The following is a 15,764-nucleotide window of genomic DNA, read 5'->3' on the forward strand; positions in this document are numbered from 1 at the left end:
CTATCCACATCTAAAGAAGGAACTATGGAATTTGAATGCAGATTGAAGCATACTATTTGCTCTTTTTTTTTCTTCTGTTTTTTTTTATTTTTGTGGTTCCTCCTATTGGTTCTAATTCTTCCTTACAACATGACTAATGTGAAAATATGTTTAATAGGAATGTATATGTAGAGCATATTGCAGGCTGTCTTGGGGAGGAAGGTGAGGAGGAAGGGGGAGAAAAATGGAAAACTCAAAAGCTTATGGAAGTGATTGTTGATAAATCAAAATAAATTAATTTTAAGAATTTTAACATTATTTTAAAAATTGACATTAAATCCTACCCATCTACTCAAACTGCCATTCTATATCTCTCTTCCTTTTCTCCTCCAAACTTTTAGAAAAGAGCTGTCTGTAATCATTACCTTATATCTTTGTCTCTACTTCCTCCTCTTATTCATTCTTTTGGAATCTGGCTTTCAAACTCATCACGCAATTGAAACTTTTATCTCTGAAATTACTAATGATCTCTTAATAAGCTAAGCTGACAGTTTTTCTTGGTCTCATATTTCTTGAACCACCTGTTGCATTTGACGTTGCTGATTCTGGTCAACTCCTGAATATTCTCGCCTTTCTGGGTTATTATGACACTGTTCTTTCATGCTTCTCTTCATACCTGTCAAAAGTCCTTCTCAGTCTCTTTTGTGAATCATTATCTATGTTATACCCTCTAATTGTAGGTGTTCCCCAAGTCTCCATCTTGATCCCTCTTCTTTCTCTACATTCTCTTTCTTGGTGACCTCATCTGCTCCTGTGGGTTTAATTAGAAGTTTGATGCAAATGACTTGTATATCTATATATCTACCACCAGTCAATCCTGTGCTTCAATCCTGTATCACTAATTTCCTATTGAACATTTCAAGCTAGATGTCACAAATAGTTCAAACTCAACTTGTCTGAAAACAGAACTTACTGTGGATAATTTCTCTAACAATTCCACCCTTCTTTCAGGCTTCTTTGTTTATGTTGAAGGCACCCCAATTCTCCCAATGTCCCAGGTTCATTTAGCTGTTTTATATTATCATTGATGAGCATTGACTAGTGATGAGGTTGGTATACATCCTTAATGTTCCAACAAATGATTTACAGGTTCAGTTGAAGTTGTCGCTAACATATTCAAAGCCCCTCATTCAAAGTTAACTATCCCCTTTACCTGTTATCTATAGCTTCATCACACCTCAGCACAATCCCAATATTGTATTTTGGATCTTGTCATGTCCTTTTATCCAGTTCATTGACTAAGGATAATAATAATAAGAACAACCACAACAATAATAATAACCCCACACATATGTAACACTTTAAGGTTTACAGAAATTTCTTTATAATTTGTCATAAATATCTGGGGTTTTTACTCATATGATCAAAAAGGAACTGAAGTCCAAAGCCATCTTCCTTTATAAAAGATTCCTTATGGAATTATCAGAAAGCTTCCTGTTAGAAAGCAGGTCAAGTGGAGAATAAAAGAAAGGTGAATGTATTCAATTAGTCCACTGAAGACCTAATTAAAATATGACAAAAAGTCCTCATAATTTTGGTTTAAAGGACCATTTTTAAAGTATTGTTGTGAATCACACTTGGAACATACAATGATTTTTATGTGGTTTCTTTTTGTGACAGCTGTAGCCATGTGTGTGGGTATATACTGACACGGTAGGTTCTTCTGAACTTAAGATGAAGCCATATTTTGAGCTAATTTCCACACCTTTAGTTCTCATCAGTGAAGTACAGCATTTCATGCCATATACATAGGATTTCATTGCTGTCTTTTGTTTTGTTATAGAATGGATTTCACAACTTAACAAAAGTTGTAGCTCTTAAAGAATACAGTTCCAATGCCTACTAGAAATATTTCAGGAGTCACTGATGTGGGGAGGTCAGGGCTTCCAAGGATCATGCAAGCCCTCAATGAAACAGGATAAACCACCCTGAAATAAAAAGAACACTGTGGTCAGTGTGGTTGAAAAGAAAAGGTAAAGCCAAGAAGTGATAAACTACAGTATTGCCATGAAATAGACTTTCAGAAAGATTTAGCAGTTGGAGGGGTTATTAATGATTCTTTTTCAGCAGTGGTGTCAAACTCATAGAAATGGACCCTGTGGGTACATATTGATTTAGAAAACTACAAATTAGCAATGTCTATATTGTATTGTATTTTGTTTATTTTGTTAAACACTTTGTTAAGCAGCAAGGTGATGCAGTAGATAGAGTGCCTGGCCTGGAGTCAAGAAGACTCCTCTTCCTGAGTCCAAATCCAACCTCAAACACCTGCTAGCTGTATGACCCTGGACAAGTCATTTAACCCTGTTTGCCTCAGTTTCCTCATCTGTATGATGAGCTGGAGAAGGAAATGGCAACTGTTGCTAAATACCTGTAATGGACCTGAGCCAAGACCAGAGTACTGAAAATTGGAAAAAGATAATTTTTATTGATGAAACTCATTTTTTTCAATCAAGGCTATACCGAAACTATTTTCAGAGGAATTCCAGGACAGTCTATAAGCTTTGGGCATCTTCATCAGACTGCAAAACATTTACCCCAAACATGTGTTTTGGGGAATTTTCTTTACTTCCAGTGAACCTGGAAGTCTTATCTCTATGGAGGGAATGAAGAACTCTGACAAATACATGTATTGATTTACTGAGAAGCAGAATTGTTCTGGAATTACAGAATTCCAAGTGGAGATTGGAATACTGTAGGAATACTGCATTTCAAGCAGGATGTCTTAGAGACATTTCAAACTCAACTTGTTCAAAACAGAACTTCTTATCAATAATTTCTCCCCCAAATCCAATCTTCTTTCAAACTTTGGGCTTGAATCAGGTTAAGAAATTTATCCAAGATATGGAGATAGATATCTATCTGGCCCTGAGAACTTTCCTAATTTAAACCCCATTGAAAACCTATGGGTTTTAATTAAATGGAGTGTTCATTAAAGATACATTTAGTATCCAATATGTCAAGTATGTTAAAGAATATGTGTCACTGTGTTGAATATATGTCAGCATCTGGTGAACTAAATGCTAAAACATGTAAACAAGTGATTGCAGAAATAATGAGGACTCATTGCATATGTTTTGTTTTTAACTTTCTACTAGTTAATTTGCAAACAGCTGTAGAACTAACTAGTGAAGATGCAGCTGCCAGCATTCCTGTGGCTAGAGATATGCTGGGAATGGGTGATGATTTTCTTCATGCTTTTCTTTAAGCTAATGCTTATCTTTCAATGCATGAGCCAGGGAAGTGGAATCACCTCTCCATCCCCCCTCTATGTACCATAGTACAAATGGTCGGAGGATTTTCCATCTGCAGAGAAGATCTAGGAGGTAGGGAAGGCAAGATAAAATGAATTTATAGATTTCTTTAGCATGTACCTCTATGTATTGAAACCCACATGATCATATGCTAAAGTTTCCAGTCTATTGGAAAGTGACCTAAGAATGTGAAATGCTTCATGGGGGTCAAAACTCATGTCTTGATTATGGGGGAAGGAGGTGGGGGGAGTGGGGGGAGTAGGTATGTCCTGGAACTTTGAAGACTGAGCCCCCTCTTGTGGCCAACAGCCTCAGCACTGTTTTGTGACTGGTAGAGAAACTGTTTCCTCTTTGGAACAGGCTAGCCCTGACCATATTCCAGGCCGCATAATTGACAGTGCCTGGGCTGGTGGCTCAGGTATGATAGTGTCCTCTAGTGGATAATTCAGATACTGCATTTAGGTAACTAGAGTCCCATGATGGATAACTCACACAGTGACACACTGTCCTCCTTTAGGCTGAAGACTGGAAGCATTAGTGCCACACAATCAAAGAGGAACCTCCCATGTGGGGATGCACATTACATATGTATGCATGGGCCTATGATTTGTGCTAGAAGTTTGCAACTTCAACCCTTACTTCATTATTCCTCTGTCCCTTAATACTAGATCTTATCATACACACAGAGCATAATAATAAGTAGAAGCAATACTTGTAAGTAGTAATCATACAAAGTTCTTCATGTACTAAAGTATAGTAGTAGCTAGGTGACACAGTAGATAGAGCATCAGACTTGGAGTCATGAAGTTATGAGTTCAAATCCATCCTCAGACACTTCTTAGTTGTGTGGTACTGGGTAAGTCACTTCTAAATGCCTCAGCTTCTTCCTCTGTAAAAAGGGGATAATAATACCACCTACCTCCCAGAGTTGTTGTATCAAATGAGATGATATTTATAAAGCACTTTGCAAATCTTAAAGCATATAAATGCTAGCTCTTTTTTTTTTTTGGCTAGCCAGTGGGGTTAAGTGACTTGCCCAGGGTCAGACAGGTAGTAAGTTATGTGTCTGAGGTCAAATTTGAACTCAGGTCCTCCTGAATCCAGGGCCAGTGCTGTATCCATTGCACCACCTAGCTGCCCCTAAATGCTGGCTCTTGTTACAATCATAGGTTATAGTCAGATCATAGATCTAAAGTTGGAAGAGGCCTCAGTGGCTTTCTAGTACAAACAACCTCCTGATACTGTAGATAGAGATAAACATGCTTCATTGGCCTGGCAATTTATTTGATGTAAGCCCTATCAAAGATCTATGGCTAGAACTGGGGAAATGAACTGTTAAAGGTATGCTGATTATCCAGTGTGATAATTGTGGTTTCATAATGAAGAATTAAGGACTATGAAGAATGTGCATTAAAATCTCATAAACTTAATACCAAGTTGTGTAAAACAAGCGCTTGAGGCAAAAGGATATGCTGCATATTAAAAGTTTGGGTTTTTTTTTAATGTGGGTAGATTGTTAGGTTTATTGTGTGTCAATATATTTGATTATTTTGCTTTATTCCAGTTAATTTGCACACCCCTGTAGCAGATTAATGAACTGGAACATCTATTGAGTGGAGAAATTGAAGAGCTATTTTTTATTATTTCAATAAGTTTTTCCTATTGGAGGGAAAAAAGCTCTACTTTAGGGACAGAATGAAATACAGAGATCTAGAAATATAGAGGTTATTAGAGTTTTCAGCAAAATTCACCTTTTAGAGACATGTATACATAGGGTATTTTTTTATTCTAAAGACACTATTAACACAAGTCCGGATTAGTTCAAAATGAATACATTTGGGCTTGCTATGTCAAGTAGCAATTGCTATATTGGAGTTTCCTCTTTACCTTTCTCCACTCCTTCCCCCACAGCAACTTAGGGGAAAAGAAGTTGATGCTAGTTAGAAGCTGAGTCAGAATCCATTGTTTCCTAATCTTTTCTTCCTGCTGTTCTCTCTTTATTCACTTGCCACCTACTTAAGTGCTCCACAAACTGTCTCCTAGAAAATATTTCTAGTACAGTTTACCTTCATATCTCACTATTTCCTAGTCCTTGATATCACTTGTTTCCTTTACTATGCCATTTTGGTGTGGGGAAAACCCAGGGTCCATAGTTGGGTGAGAAACAGTAGGAATAAAAGAAATCAAGAAATTTAGTTCTACCAGTATGCATTCATTGTCTTCTATGGGCAAGGCACTGTACTAGGTAATAAGGTACAAAGAGACAAAGGAAATAGCCCCTTCACTCTAAGGACAATTCTACTTGAACATCTCATCTCTGGCAGTTCCTACACCACTGAAGAGGCCTCCAGTATTGGTTTGGAAAAAGACTGTGTGGTTTTTGTCCAAGGACTAGTCTGTCCAGGATCCCCTGATCAGGCTTATCCCCAGAAGGTTGGACATGGCCCAGACAACCCATAAGCTATCTCTCCAAAATCAGGAGGGATTGCAGGCTGCAAAGGGGGCATTTAAACAGATAAATCCAGACTTTTAAAGTCCTGGATCCATGCAATGACAGGTAAGTAGAAATTTTCTGAAGGATAAGGTCCTTTTGTTAGCATTGATAAATTACATGAAAATTGTGTGCAAAGAATGAATGTGGCCTCCCTCTCCTGTCAGTCCTATAGCGCTTCTCTGGCTGGGCAGTTTTTCAGAGCCTAAGAAAATTATCATCCTGAAGTAGGTTTTTCTAACCTCTTCCATACGTTAGGATGATTCATCAATGGCAGTGAATTCAGGAAATACTGTTAGCTTCAAAAGATACAGTATCAGTGTATGGGGGATTACATTTATAAGTAGTTTTAAATTGTTGCTTGCTAGTGTTCTCAAACTGTTATAATTTTTTAATACTTAGGGATGAGGGCCCATGCCAATTTTTGTATAAATTAGGTAGGACTAAAGACTAGACATGTAACTTAATTGATACAGGGAACTCCTAGATGAGGAAACTCCTTCTTTTAATGCAGGTTGACACAATAACTGATAGCCTTCGAGAATTGCTTAGTGCACTGAGAAGCTCAGTAACTTCAACAGGGTCACACAGCCAGTGTGTCAGAGGTAAGACTTGAACCCTGTGTTTCCTGAAACAAGGCCAGCTTTCTCTCCATTTTGTCACTCTGTCTCTCTTGGAGGGTGTAGAGGAGGGTAAAACAAATTAATCTAAGGTGTTTGCAGCTATCATGGAAGATACAACATACAAACAAGAAAAATTACCTAGTTATAATGAGGTCCTACACATGTTTCTATTTGCAGACAACATTGCACTAATTGTATCCCTCCTGGGAGCACTACACAGCCTTGGCATGGGGTATCTAGAACAGGGACTTGCGATAGACTTTCCAGGGACTTTGGGACTGGATCACATTGGGATCATGTGTGCTCAGTGCTCACAAAGATACTGCAGTACTCCCTGCCCTCAGCGCCCATCATTTTAACAATAGTATTCTATGAGGGATGTACGTGGTTGTAAAATATGCAACTGAAGAATCTGGGAAGGATAAAAATTATAAATAATGGCAAGGGTATTGTGAGTAAAAGAGGGCTGCCACATTTTGCCATTGTTGACTTGCCTGTAAGAAATGGTAGAAACTAAATTATTGAGGACGCGTTTTCTCAGAAAAGGAAATGGACAAGTTGTGTAATGGAAATGAGAAGCCACAGATGGACAGACTGAAAAGTACACAGGATCCCAGAAGTATCCAATTAATGAAAGGAAGGCCTCTACTTCAGATGGTGTATACAAGATTTGTGGGAAAACAATGGCCTGGAATTGTATAAGTTAGGATGCAGTCTCTATTGGAGAAGGGAGTTCCACTGATGAAATCAAGATGCCACTCAAGTATCAAAGTATAGTATAGGTGACAGCAGTGAACAGCTTTATTATCATTGCCATCACCATTTTGATGGCCTATGATAGGCACTGGGAACACCAAAATGTGTAAGACATACTCTCTGCTCTTGAGGGGGCTTGTAGTTCAGTTGGGGAGAGAGGCTACACATGTGAAAAGACACAAGGCATCAAGAAAACAAGATAAGGTTCCTGGGTTAATTCCATATTTTGGTGGATCAGTGATCTTATTGATGAGGGTACTCTCTCCAGCAGTACAGATAGAAACTTACCAGTGCCTCCCTATCCTCAGAAACTCTTTTCCATATCCTCCTATAAATCACAAGGATTCCACCCAAATACTGGGAGGTCTTTCTCTAGAGCTCTTAACATGGTGTTAACCATGTTAACTCTGGCTATCCATTAATTGTCCTTTGCTCTTGGTAAATGACAAGCCCTTCCCCTTTTCTGGACATACATCTCTCTGATGATATCTATTATAGGTAATATGCTATAGCTTAGTCATGCCCACCATGTTGCTTTTCCATTGTCTTTTGGGACTGCTGAGATAGCTACAATTTTAATTTGTATTTATTGAATATAAAATATTTTTGATTGGTTACAGCAGAAAGCTTCCTTGGAGGCTTTTTTTCCAACAATGTGTCTCTCAGGCATACGTCAAAATTAGATGAGATTACTTGAAAGATGTAACAAAAGGTCACTGGTTTGACGACACTCCTATTATTCAGTGAGGTATAAAATAGGGATACATATGCTTTCCAAAGGTGTTTGTCACTATCATGAAAGATTATAATCACAAATTCAAAATTGAAGAGGGATTCCCAATGGATGATGAGGTCTTTTAGATGGTCCTGTTTGAGAATGATATTTTATCCTATGCGGTAAGAAATGATGAGCTATACTCTTTGATCCAGCAATACCACTACTAGGTCTGTATCCCAAAGAGATCATAAAAAGTGAAAAGGACCCACATGTACAAAAATATTTCTAGCAGTTCTTTTTGTGGTGGCAAAGAATTGGAAATTGAGAGGAAGCCCATCAGTTGGGGAATGGCTGAACAAGTTGTGGTATATGAATGTAATGGAATACCATTGTGGTGAGCAGGGGGATTTCAGAAAAACCTGGAAAGACTTATATGAACTGATGCTGAGTGAAGAGAGCAGAACCAGTAGAACACTACACAGTAACATCAACATTGTGTGATGACCAGCTTTGATAGACTTAGGTCTTCTCAGCAATTCAGTGATCTAAGACAATTCCAAAAGACTCATGATGGAAAATACTATTCACCTCCAGAGAAGGAACTATGGAGTCTGAATGCAGATTGAACATACTATCTGCCCTTTTTCTTGTTGCTTTTTCTTTCTTGTGGTTTTTCCCTTTTGTTCTGATTCTTCTTTCGCAACATGACTAATGTAGAAATATGTTTAGTGTGATTATACATGTATAGCCTATGTCAGATTGCATGCCATCTTGGAGAGGGGGGAAGGAAGGAAGGGGGAGAAAATTTAGAATTCAAAATCTTACAAAAGGGAATGCTGAAAACTAAAAATGATTAATAAATTTAATTGTTAAAAAAGGGAAAAAAAGAAATGATGAGCTGGTTGATTTTAGAAAAACATGGAAAGACTTGCATGAAATAATGAAAAGTGAATTAAGCAGAACCAAAAGAACATTGTATATAGTAACAGCAATATTGTTTGAAAAATAATTGTGAACAATCAAGTTATTCTGAGTACTATAAATGCTCAAATCAACTCTAAAGGGCCTATGAAGGAAGATGCTATACACCTCCAGAAAAAGAACTGGCAAATAGAAGTACACATAGTATGATTTTACATATATTTATAAATCTGCATCAAATGGAGGCCTTCTCAAGTGCAGGGTGGGGAGGAAGGGAGACAGTTCCGAATTTAAAATGTAACAAAATGAAATTTAAAAAGAGAGAGAATGATATTTTGCTAATTGCTTTATGGCTGAGAATAACACAGGTTAGCACATGTTTAATGCCACCACCAAATGAATGAGTGGTAAAGGAAGGAGCTAGAACTGTCAGCTCCTATGGTCGTTTCTTGATAGTTACTTCTCATGTTTTTTATTGTTGCCTAAGGACAGACTAATAAATTGCTCTGCATTATTCATTTCCTTTTGGGGAAGTTATACTCCCTCACATTGTTTAAATGGAATATAGCTGGTTTTTCTATGGATGTAAAATTTAAATACAATATTTCAAGATAAAGTCAGATCACTGGGCCACCTTTAAAAAATAATAAGAAATATATGGCCTGTGCTATATCTTACATCTCTACCTCTGATGATAGCTTTTTGAAAATATTAAATTGCCAAATGACATTGGCATTTATTAGAATTCTATGGCTAAGACTTTGCGAAGTTTTAAAAAGAGATACATAAGGCTTGAAACATTTCCTCATCAGCATGTGGGAATTGATGAGATGCTGCACATGTCTGCAAGGGATCATCAGAGTCTTGCAAATAAAGTCCCCTTGGAGTTACAGTATCTCCTACAGGACCACACAATCTGCCATTCTGACTAAATTCAACCAAACAGTGGGTTTGACTGATCTTTGACTAAACTGACACATATGGATCCACCTTTTCATGTGTTCTCTGCCTGTCTACCTTGATTGACATGCTGTAAGTCATACATGTACCATATGGACATTACTTATTTCATCCAGGTAACTAGCTAACTAACCAACGAACTTCTGGAACTTACCAGACCTCTTTGGGTATCTGTTTTCTCAAAAATACTCTCGAAAGGCCTCTCTAGCTGGGTAATTTCGTATGAATTCTCTATGAATTAGATGTGACTGGAAGATGTGGTCATTCTAATTTATTCCTACTTATTAATATGTGGTAAGATTAGCATTTCTAAACCTGTGTGGAGAAGAAGTAGATAGGCTACAGAAGCCGGAGGTGGACCCAGAAGCTACTCTGTGAATCCAGTATCTTTCATCTGCCATAAGCTGCATGAGGAAATGGACTCCAAGACCAACCACAGTATTCCCATCATTTATCATCTTTGCCAATTTGCTGGTTATGTTACCTCAAAATTGTTTTTTTTTTCATTTCTCTTGTAAGTGATTTGTAGTAATCATGGTAATGACTTGCAGAGTTGTTTTTTGTTTTGGGTTTTTTTTGTTTTTGTTTTTGGAGAACTATACTCTCTGACTGCTCTTCCATTGGAGGAAAAAAAGCCACAACTGTAAAAAGCATCTGGTTTTCTTCTAATTTGTGGTCCAACCTTCTAAATTCAGATCACATAGCCATTTTGAACTTATTATGGAATACAGCATAAGATATTGATCTAAACTTAATTTCTGCCAAACGTTTCTAGTTTTTCCAGTGATTTTTATCAAATAGGGAGTTCTTACCAAAGAAACATTTCTTCTCAGGTTTATCAAACACTGGGTTATTGAGTTTCTGCCTAGTCTATTCCTCTGATCTACTTTTCTATTTTTTAACCAGTTGCATATAGTTTATGCTTTGTAGTATAATTTTACATCTGGAAGTGCTACAGTCCCTTCATTTGTTTTTCCAATGGAATTTGCAAACAAATTATTTTAACATTCTGTTTCAATCTGAGCCCCCTTGTTTAATCTACTTCCTCTTCAGGACACAGGTGAAATCAAGCAGCTTGGTCTAAAGAATGTTTGTTTTGTTTTGGTTTTTTTTTTGCTTGTGTCTTAAAATGTACACCTCCAGGACACGTGGATTATTCATGTGATTTACAGCCAAATCAATCAATCAGCCAATAAATATTTTTTAAGCAGGCACTAACTCGGAACAGAATCAGTAATCAAAAATACTTCAGCAGAATAGAAATAAGATAAAATGTAAGACAAGTGCCTAATGGGTCAGGCCTTGTACTAATATACGAATAGAAAGAGTCTCTGCCCTCAGTCTGTTAGGGGAAGACTAAAAGGGAGCTAAAAGGAAGCTAAAAAGGGAGCTAAAAGGGAGGGGAGAAGGAGGAAGGTACCTGGCCACAGGGGATGATAGAGTCTAGTCCAAAAAATTCAGCTGGTGGGAAATGAAGTTATGGCTGGCTTGAAAGGCCTCTTTAAATGCAGGCTTTAGGAAGAGTTCTTTTTTTGCCCTCTAGACCTCCAGTCATATTGGCAAAGGGTATTGAGGATACAAATGAGGTATACGTACCAAGGCAGATACAGTTGTGCAGGAGAATGATGAATTTCCTGATGATGAGGTTTCTCAGAGCCTTGGTGGTATCCACCTGGTGAAAAATGAAAAGGATAAGTGCAAAGTCTTCTACTTCTGTGTTACAAAATCAACTGCCTAAGCATAAGGTAGGTAGAAGACACTTACATTTATGAGCTAGTTATAGTAAATTTAGGAAATTTATTGGAGTGCAAACCAACAAGTCAACAATGTGACTCAGCTGCCACCCAAAAGCTATTGGGGTCTTTGGCTGCATGAACATGTGTATGTATGCATATATATGTATATAATATATACACACATATATGTGTGTATATGTACACACACACACACACACATACATATTTCAGAACAAGGGATGTAATAGTTCTGCTATATTTTGTCCTCTTTAGAGCATATCTAAAATATTATGCTTGATTCTGATCACCACCATGCTTTAACAGGGATTAGATGGAATACAGCTGGAGCAGGGTGACCAGGATGGAGAAGGGTCTAGAAACATGGCTTATAAGGTTGGTTGAAAGAACTGGTAATTTTTTAGCCTGGAAAAAAAAATATAAAAATTGAGAGGAAATACTTGAATATTTGAAATACTGTCATATGGAAGAACGATTAGTCCTATTTTAGGTAGCTCTAGAGGGCAGAACTAGGACAAGGGTAAGGAAAAAACAGAAAGGCATACTTTAGCAAAACTTAAAGAACTTTAAACTAGAGCTGTCCCAAAATGGAGTGGTATCTTGTAACACACTGTGTTGGGAAAGTGTTAAGCATAGGATAGGAAATTGATCAGAATAATCCCTAGGGTGTGTCATAGTGGAAAGACAGCATTGGTGTAGAGGAGAATGCTAGATGAATCTTGCTTCAGGAACTTACTGTGTGACCACAAGAAAAGAATTTACTCTGTCTGAATCTGTTTCATCCTCTTTAATGAGGCTGGTGAGAAACAGTTTGGCATAGTGGATAAAAAGCCAGACTGGGAATCAGAAAGAACTGGGTTTACATGTTGCCTCTGACATATACTGGCTGTGTGACCAAGGACAATCACTCAAGCCTTCAGTGCCCCAGGCAACTCTCTAAGACAATAAGTTATGGTTAAGTTCTCAACTTATTTTTGTGGAAGGATTTTGGAGGGAGTTCCCACACCACTGGATTCCCTGCTCCACTGAAATCACAGGCAAAAGAGATGGAAAGGATACCTATAGTACCTACCTTTCAGGGTTGTTGTGAGGGCTCAGTGAGACTAATTTGCACAAAGAATTTTGCAGTCTTAAAGAGCCAAGTATAAGTGTTGCTGCCTTTATTAAGCTCCCTTCCATCTAGAGGATTCTGTGATTCTATGCTACGTGCAGAGTCCTGTGTTAGTCATTGTGGAAGACAAGACACCATCACTGCCAACAAGGAGTTTAAAAGGTAGTTATAGAGACAAGAGACAAACATGCAAATTCTCAAAAAGTCCTTTACAGAGCTGTGTGCAGTAAGTGTGAAATGGATGGTATAGACTCTAAGTTCTGTAGAGCTCAAAGGAGAAAGGAATCAATCTGGGTTGGGGAAAATGACATGAAGAAAGTATGAGAAGAGCCAGGGTAGTACAGGAAAAGATACCGGCTCTGGAGTCAGAGAATTTCGGTTCAAATCCCACCTCTGAAACTTGCTACCTCCCTGGGCCTCAGTTTCCTCACTTTCTTCCAGTTCTAGAGCTATGATTTTATAATGGGCTGGCCTCAGGTCTCTTACAGCTCTAGGTCTGTGGGCCTGTGATACGCTAACTGTATTTTTTAAAAAGTTTGAAGAGGGATTTGGCTTAGGCCCACAAAGCAGAACAAGGAACACTTGGGGGAGGTTTCAGATGGGCATTTTTGGGATCAATGTAAGGAAAAAAGACCCTACAGTTAGAGCTGTGCAAGAGTGAAATTGACTTCCTCAGGTTGTAGCAAGTTCCCTATCACTGGAGAATGTCAAGAGGAGGCTGCATAACCGCTTGGCAGGTCTTTTGTAGAGGGGATTCCTATTCAGGTTCACACTAGCCTCTGGGGTCCCTTCCAACTCTGTGATTCTGTGATTTAGGAAGATTAATCTTGTAGTGGTATGCAGGGTAGCTGATTGGAATGAAATGGATTGGATTTTATTAAAAGAAACAGACTGGAGGGAAGAATCACAGAATTTCATAATTGGAAGGAACCTCAGAGGCCATATGGTCCAATGTTCCTGAAAAAACAAGTCCCTGCTACAACAGGGATATTCAGCCTTTTCTTCAAGAGACTTATTGAGGGGAATCCCCACTATTTCACGAAGCAGCCCATTGCGTTTTTGCACAGCACTAATATAAGAAGCTTTTCCTTATAACAAGCCTATGTTTGCCTCTTCATAACTTCTACCCATTGTTCCTCATTCTTCCTTCTGGGGCTAAACCCTCTTCTCTGTGACAGCTATTCAGATACTCTGACAGCTGAGTCTGTTCTCCACCAGCCTAAACATCCCCAGTTAGAATTCCATTAGAACAGCCCATTAGAACAAGTACAAAATGTTAAGGACCTAAATTCAGTAGAGTGGTGGAACAGGAATGAACAGGAGGAAATGGATGCTAGTGTTACTTCGGAAGAAGAGTCAGTGGGGATTAGTATGAGAATTAGTATAGAGAATGGGGGAGAATGAGGAATCCAAAATGACCATAGTTTTGAGTCTGAATGATTAGCAACATGGTAACACCATGAATAGAAATGGAAAGTCATAAGATAGAGCCATTTTGGGAGTAGACATGAGGTCATTTGGGATATGCTATTTGAGGTAATGGAACATCTAAGTAGAAAACTAATAGGACAGTTGAAGGGAAGAAGGGCCTTCCAGGCAAAGAGCTGGGAAAGCTCATGTCTGTGGTCAAATAACAATCCATTTTGGTTGGAGCACAGAATACACAACAAAAAAACCACATGGTTAGAACTGAGAAAATGTTCTTTCCACTAGACCAAGAAACCTGGTTAATCCATAAGCAAAAATAACCACTGGATCACCAGTAACTGACAGTATATCCATATTAAGAATAACATTGACTATCTTCTGAAATTATTTCCTTATGTGGTTATGAATCCTGCATGGAAATTTTCCCAGACAGGTGCTCCAGAGTGATTGACATGCCATGACTGACTTTTTTCTCTTCTTCCCCTGCTGTCCTGTAGACCCGATGATGTGCTTCTGAAGCGCACCCATGATGAGATCGTCCTACTGCACTGCTTCCTCTGGCCCCTGGTGACCTTCTTGGTGGGAGTACTTATCGTGGTGCTGACCATCTGTGCCAAGAGTCTGGCTGTCAGAGCTGAAGCTTTGAAAAAGCGGAAGTTCTCCTAAAGGGAAATGGCGCCAGAGAAAGGATCCAAAGATCAAAAGGAGATGAGGGGGAGATGTGTCATACACCACTCTCTTCCTCATCACCTCCTCAGCCCCTGCAAAGCCCTGTCAGCCTCTTGGGAAATGTGAGTGTGGCCAGTCTCCCAGCAAGGACTCCTATGAGAAGGCTCCATGAGTTATCTCTGGAAGGCTTGTCCTCAAAGGCAGCGAGAATGAGCAGCCCAAAGACTCAGAATCACACGTGTTGTATTAGACATTTCTGAGCGATGGCTAACGTGCTGAGCTCTTAGCTATGTGGAATGACCATTTCAGAAAATCCTGTAGATTTAATTTCATTTGAAAACAAACAAACAAACAGCATTCTACCATTTGGTATGATGTAGAATACAAACCATCGTGACTAATGCTATTTAAAATATTAAAGCAGAGTGGTCTGATTCTTTTTTAATGTCTGCTTTCTCTCCTGAATGCAGAGCACTGAGAGGTAAGGTTCTTTTATATTTCATATAATTCTTGTGGATCAAAGTTTCATTTTTCTGTGAGGATTTCTGCACAAAACTGGACCTAACCATACTAACCTCCGTTATTTCTCTTATAAAATGGTAGTAAACATCTGTCTGGAGTAATCCCAGTCCCTTCATTAAAAGCAGCCCTTAATTCTTAAAGGTTGGAATAGGAATGCATTTCTATTGGCACCAGTGTTTTTGTGACACTTAAGATGAGTTTTTGGATTAGGAAGAATTCTCCTAAAACCGAATTCCCTCTGCCCAAATATTGGTTCATGATAGAGATCTTACGAAGAGAGAGTGACTCAAACGCTGTCTTTCCACTCCCAGAAATGTTGGGATTTATTAGGTATCCCTTGTGTCAGAGTAACTCTGTGTGTGTGTGTGTTTGTAGGTGGGGGCAGAGGAGGTTCTCTCTTCTCTTGGCTGATATGCCCATACTCAAGATACTTGCAGGGCATCCATCAGTATCCTGAAACGACCCTTCCCCACCCCCTCCTTTTGGAGGCTTACTGTTCACAATATGACAAGAAAGTT

The 15,764-nt window shown here is 38.6% G+C and overlaps 1 protein-coding gene across 1 annotated transcript in view; it reads left to right on the forward strand.

Annotated features, from left to right (window-relative positions):
* The window catches only part of KCNMB4 (potassium calcium-activated channel subfamily M regulatory beta subunit 4), an 87,088-nt gene extending 71,930 nt beyond the window's left edge, over nucleotides 1–15,158 (forward strand). Inside the window, exon 3 of the mRNA XM_020990254.2 lies at nucleotides 14,553–15,158. Coding sequence (XP_020845913.1) covers nucleotides 14,553–14,721 — 169 coding nt within the window. The 3' untranslated portion in view covers nucleotides 14,722–15,158. The remainder of the gene's footprint in view (nucleotides 1–14,552) is intronic.
* The last annotated feature ends 606 nt before the right edge of the window (nucleotides 15,159–15,764 follow it).

This window comes from Phascolarctos cinereus, unplaced genomic scaffold, assembly GCF_003287225.1.
Source record: "Phascolarctos cinereus isolate Bilbo 61053 unplaced genomic scaffold, phaCin_HiC Scaffold_1;HRSCAF=81, whole genome shotgun sequence".
Taxonomy (NCBI): domain Eukaryota; kingdom Metazoa; phylum Chordata; class Mammalia; order Diprotodontia; family Phascolarctidae; genus Phascolarctos; species Phascolarctos cinereus.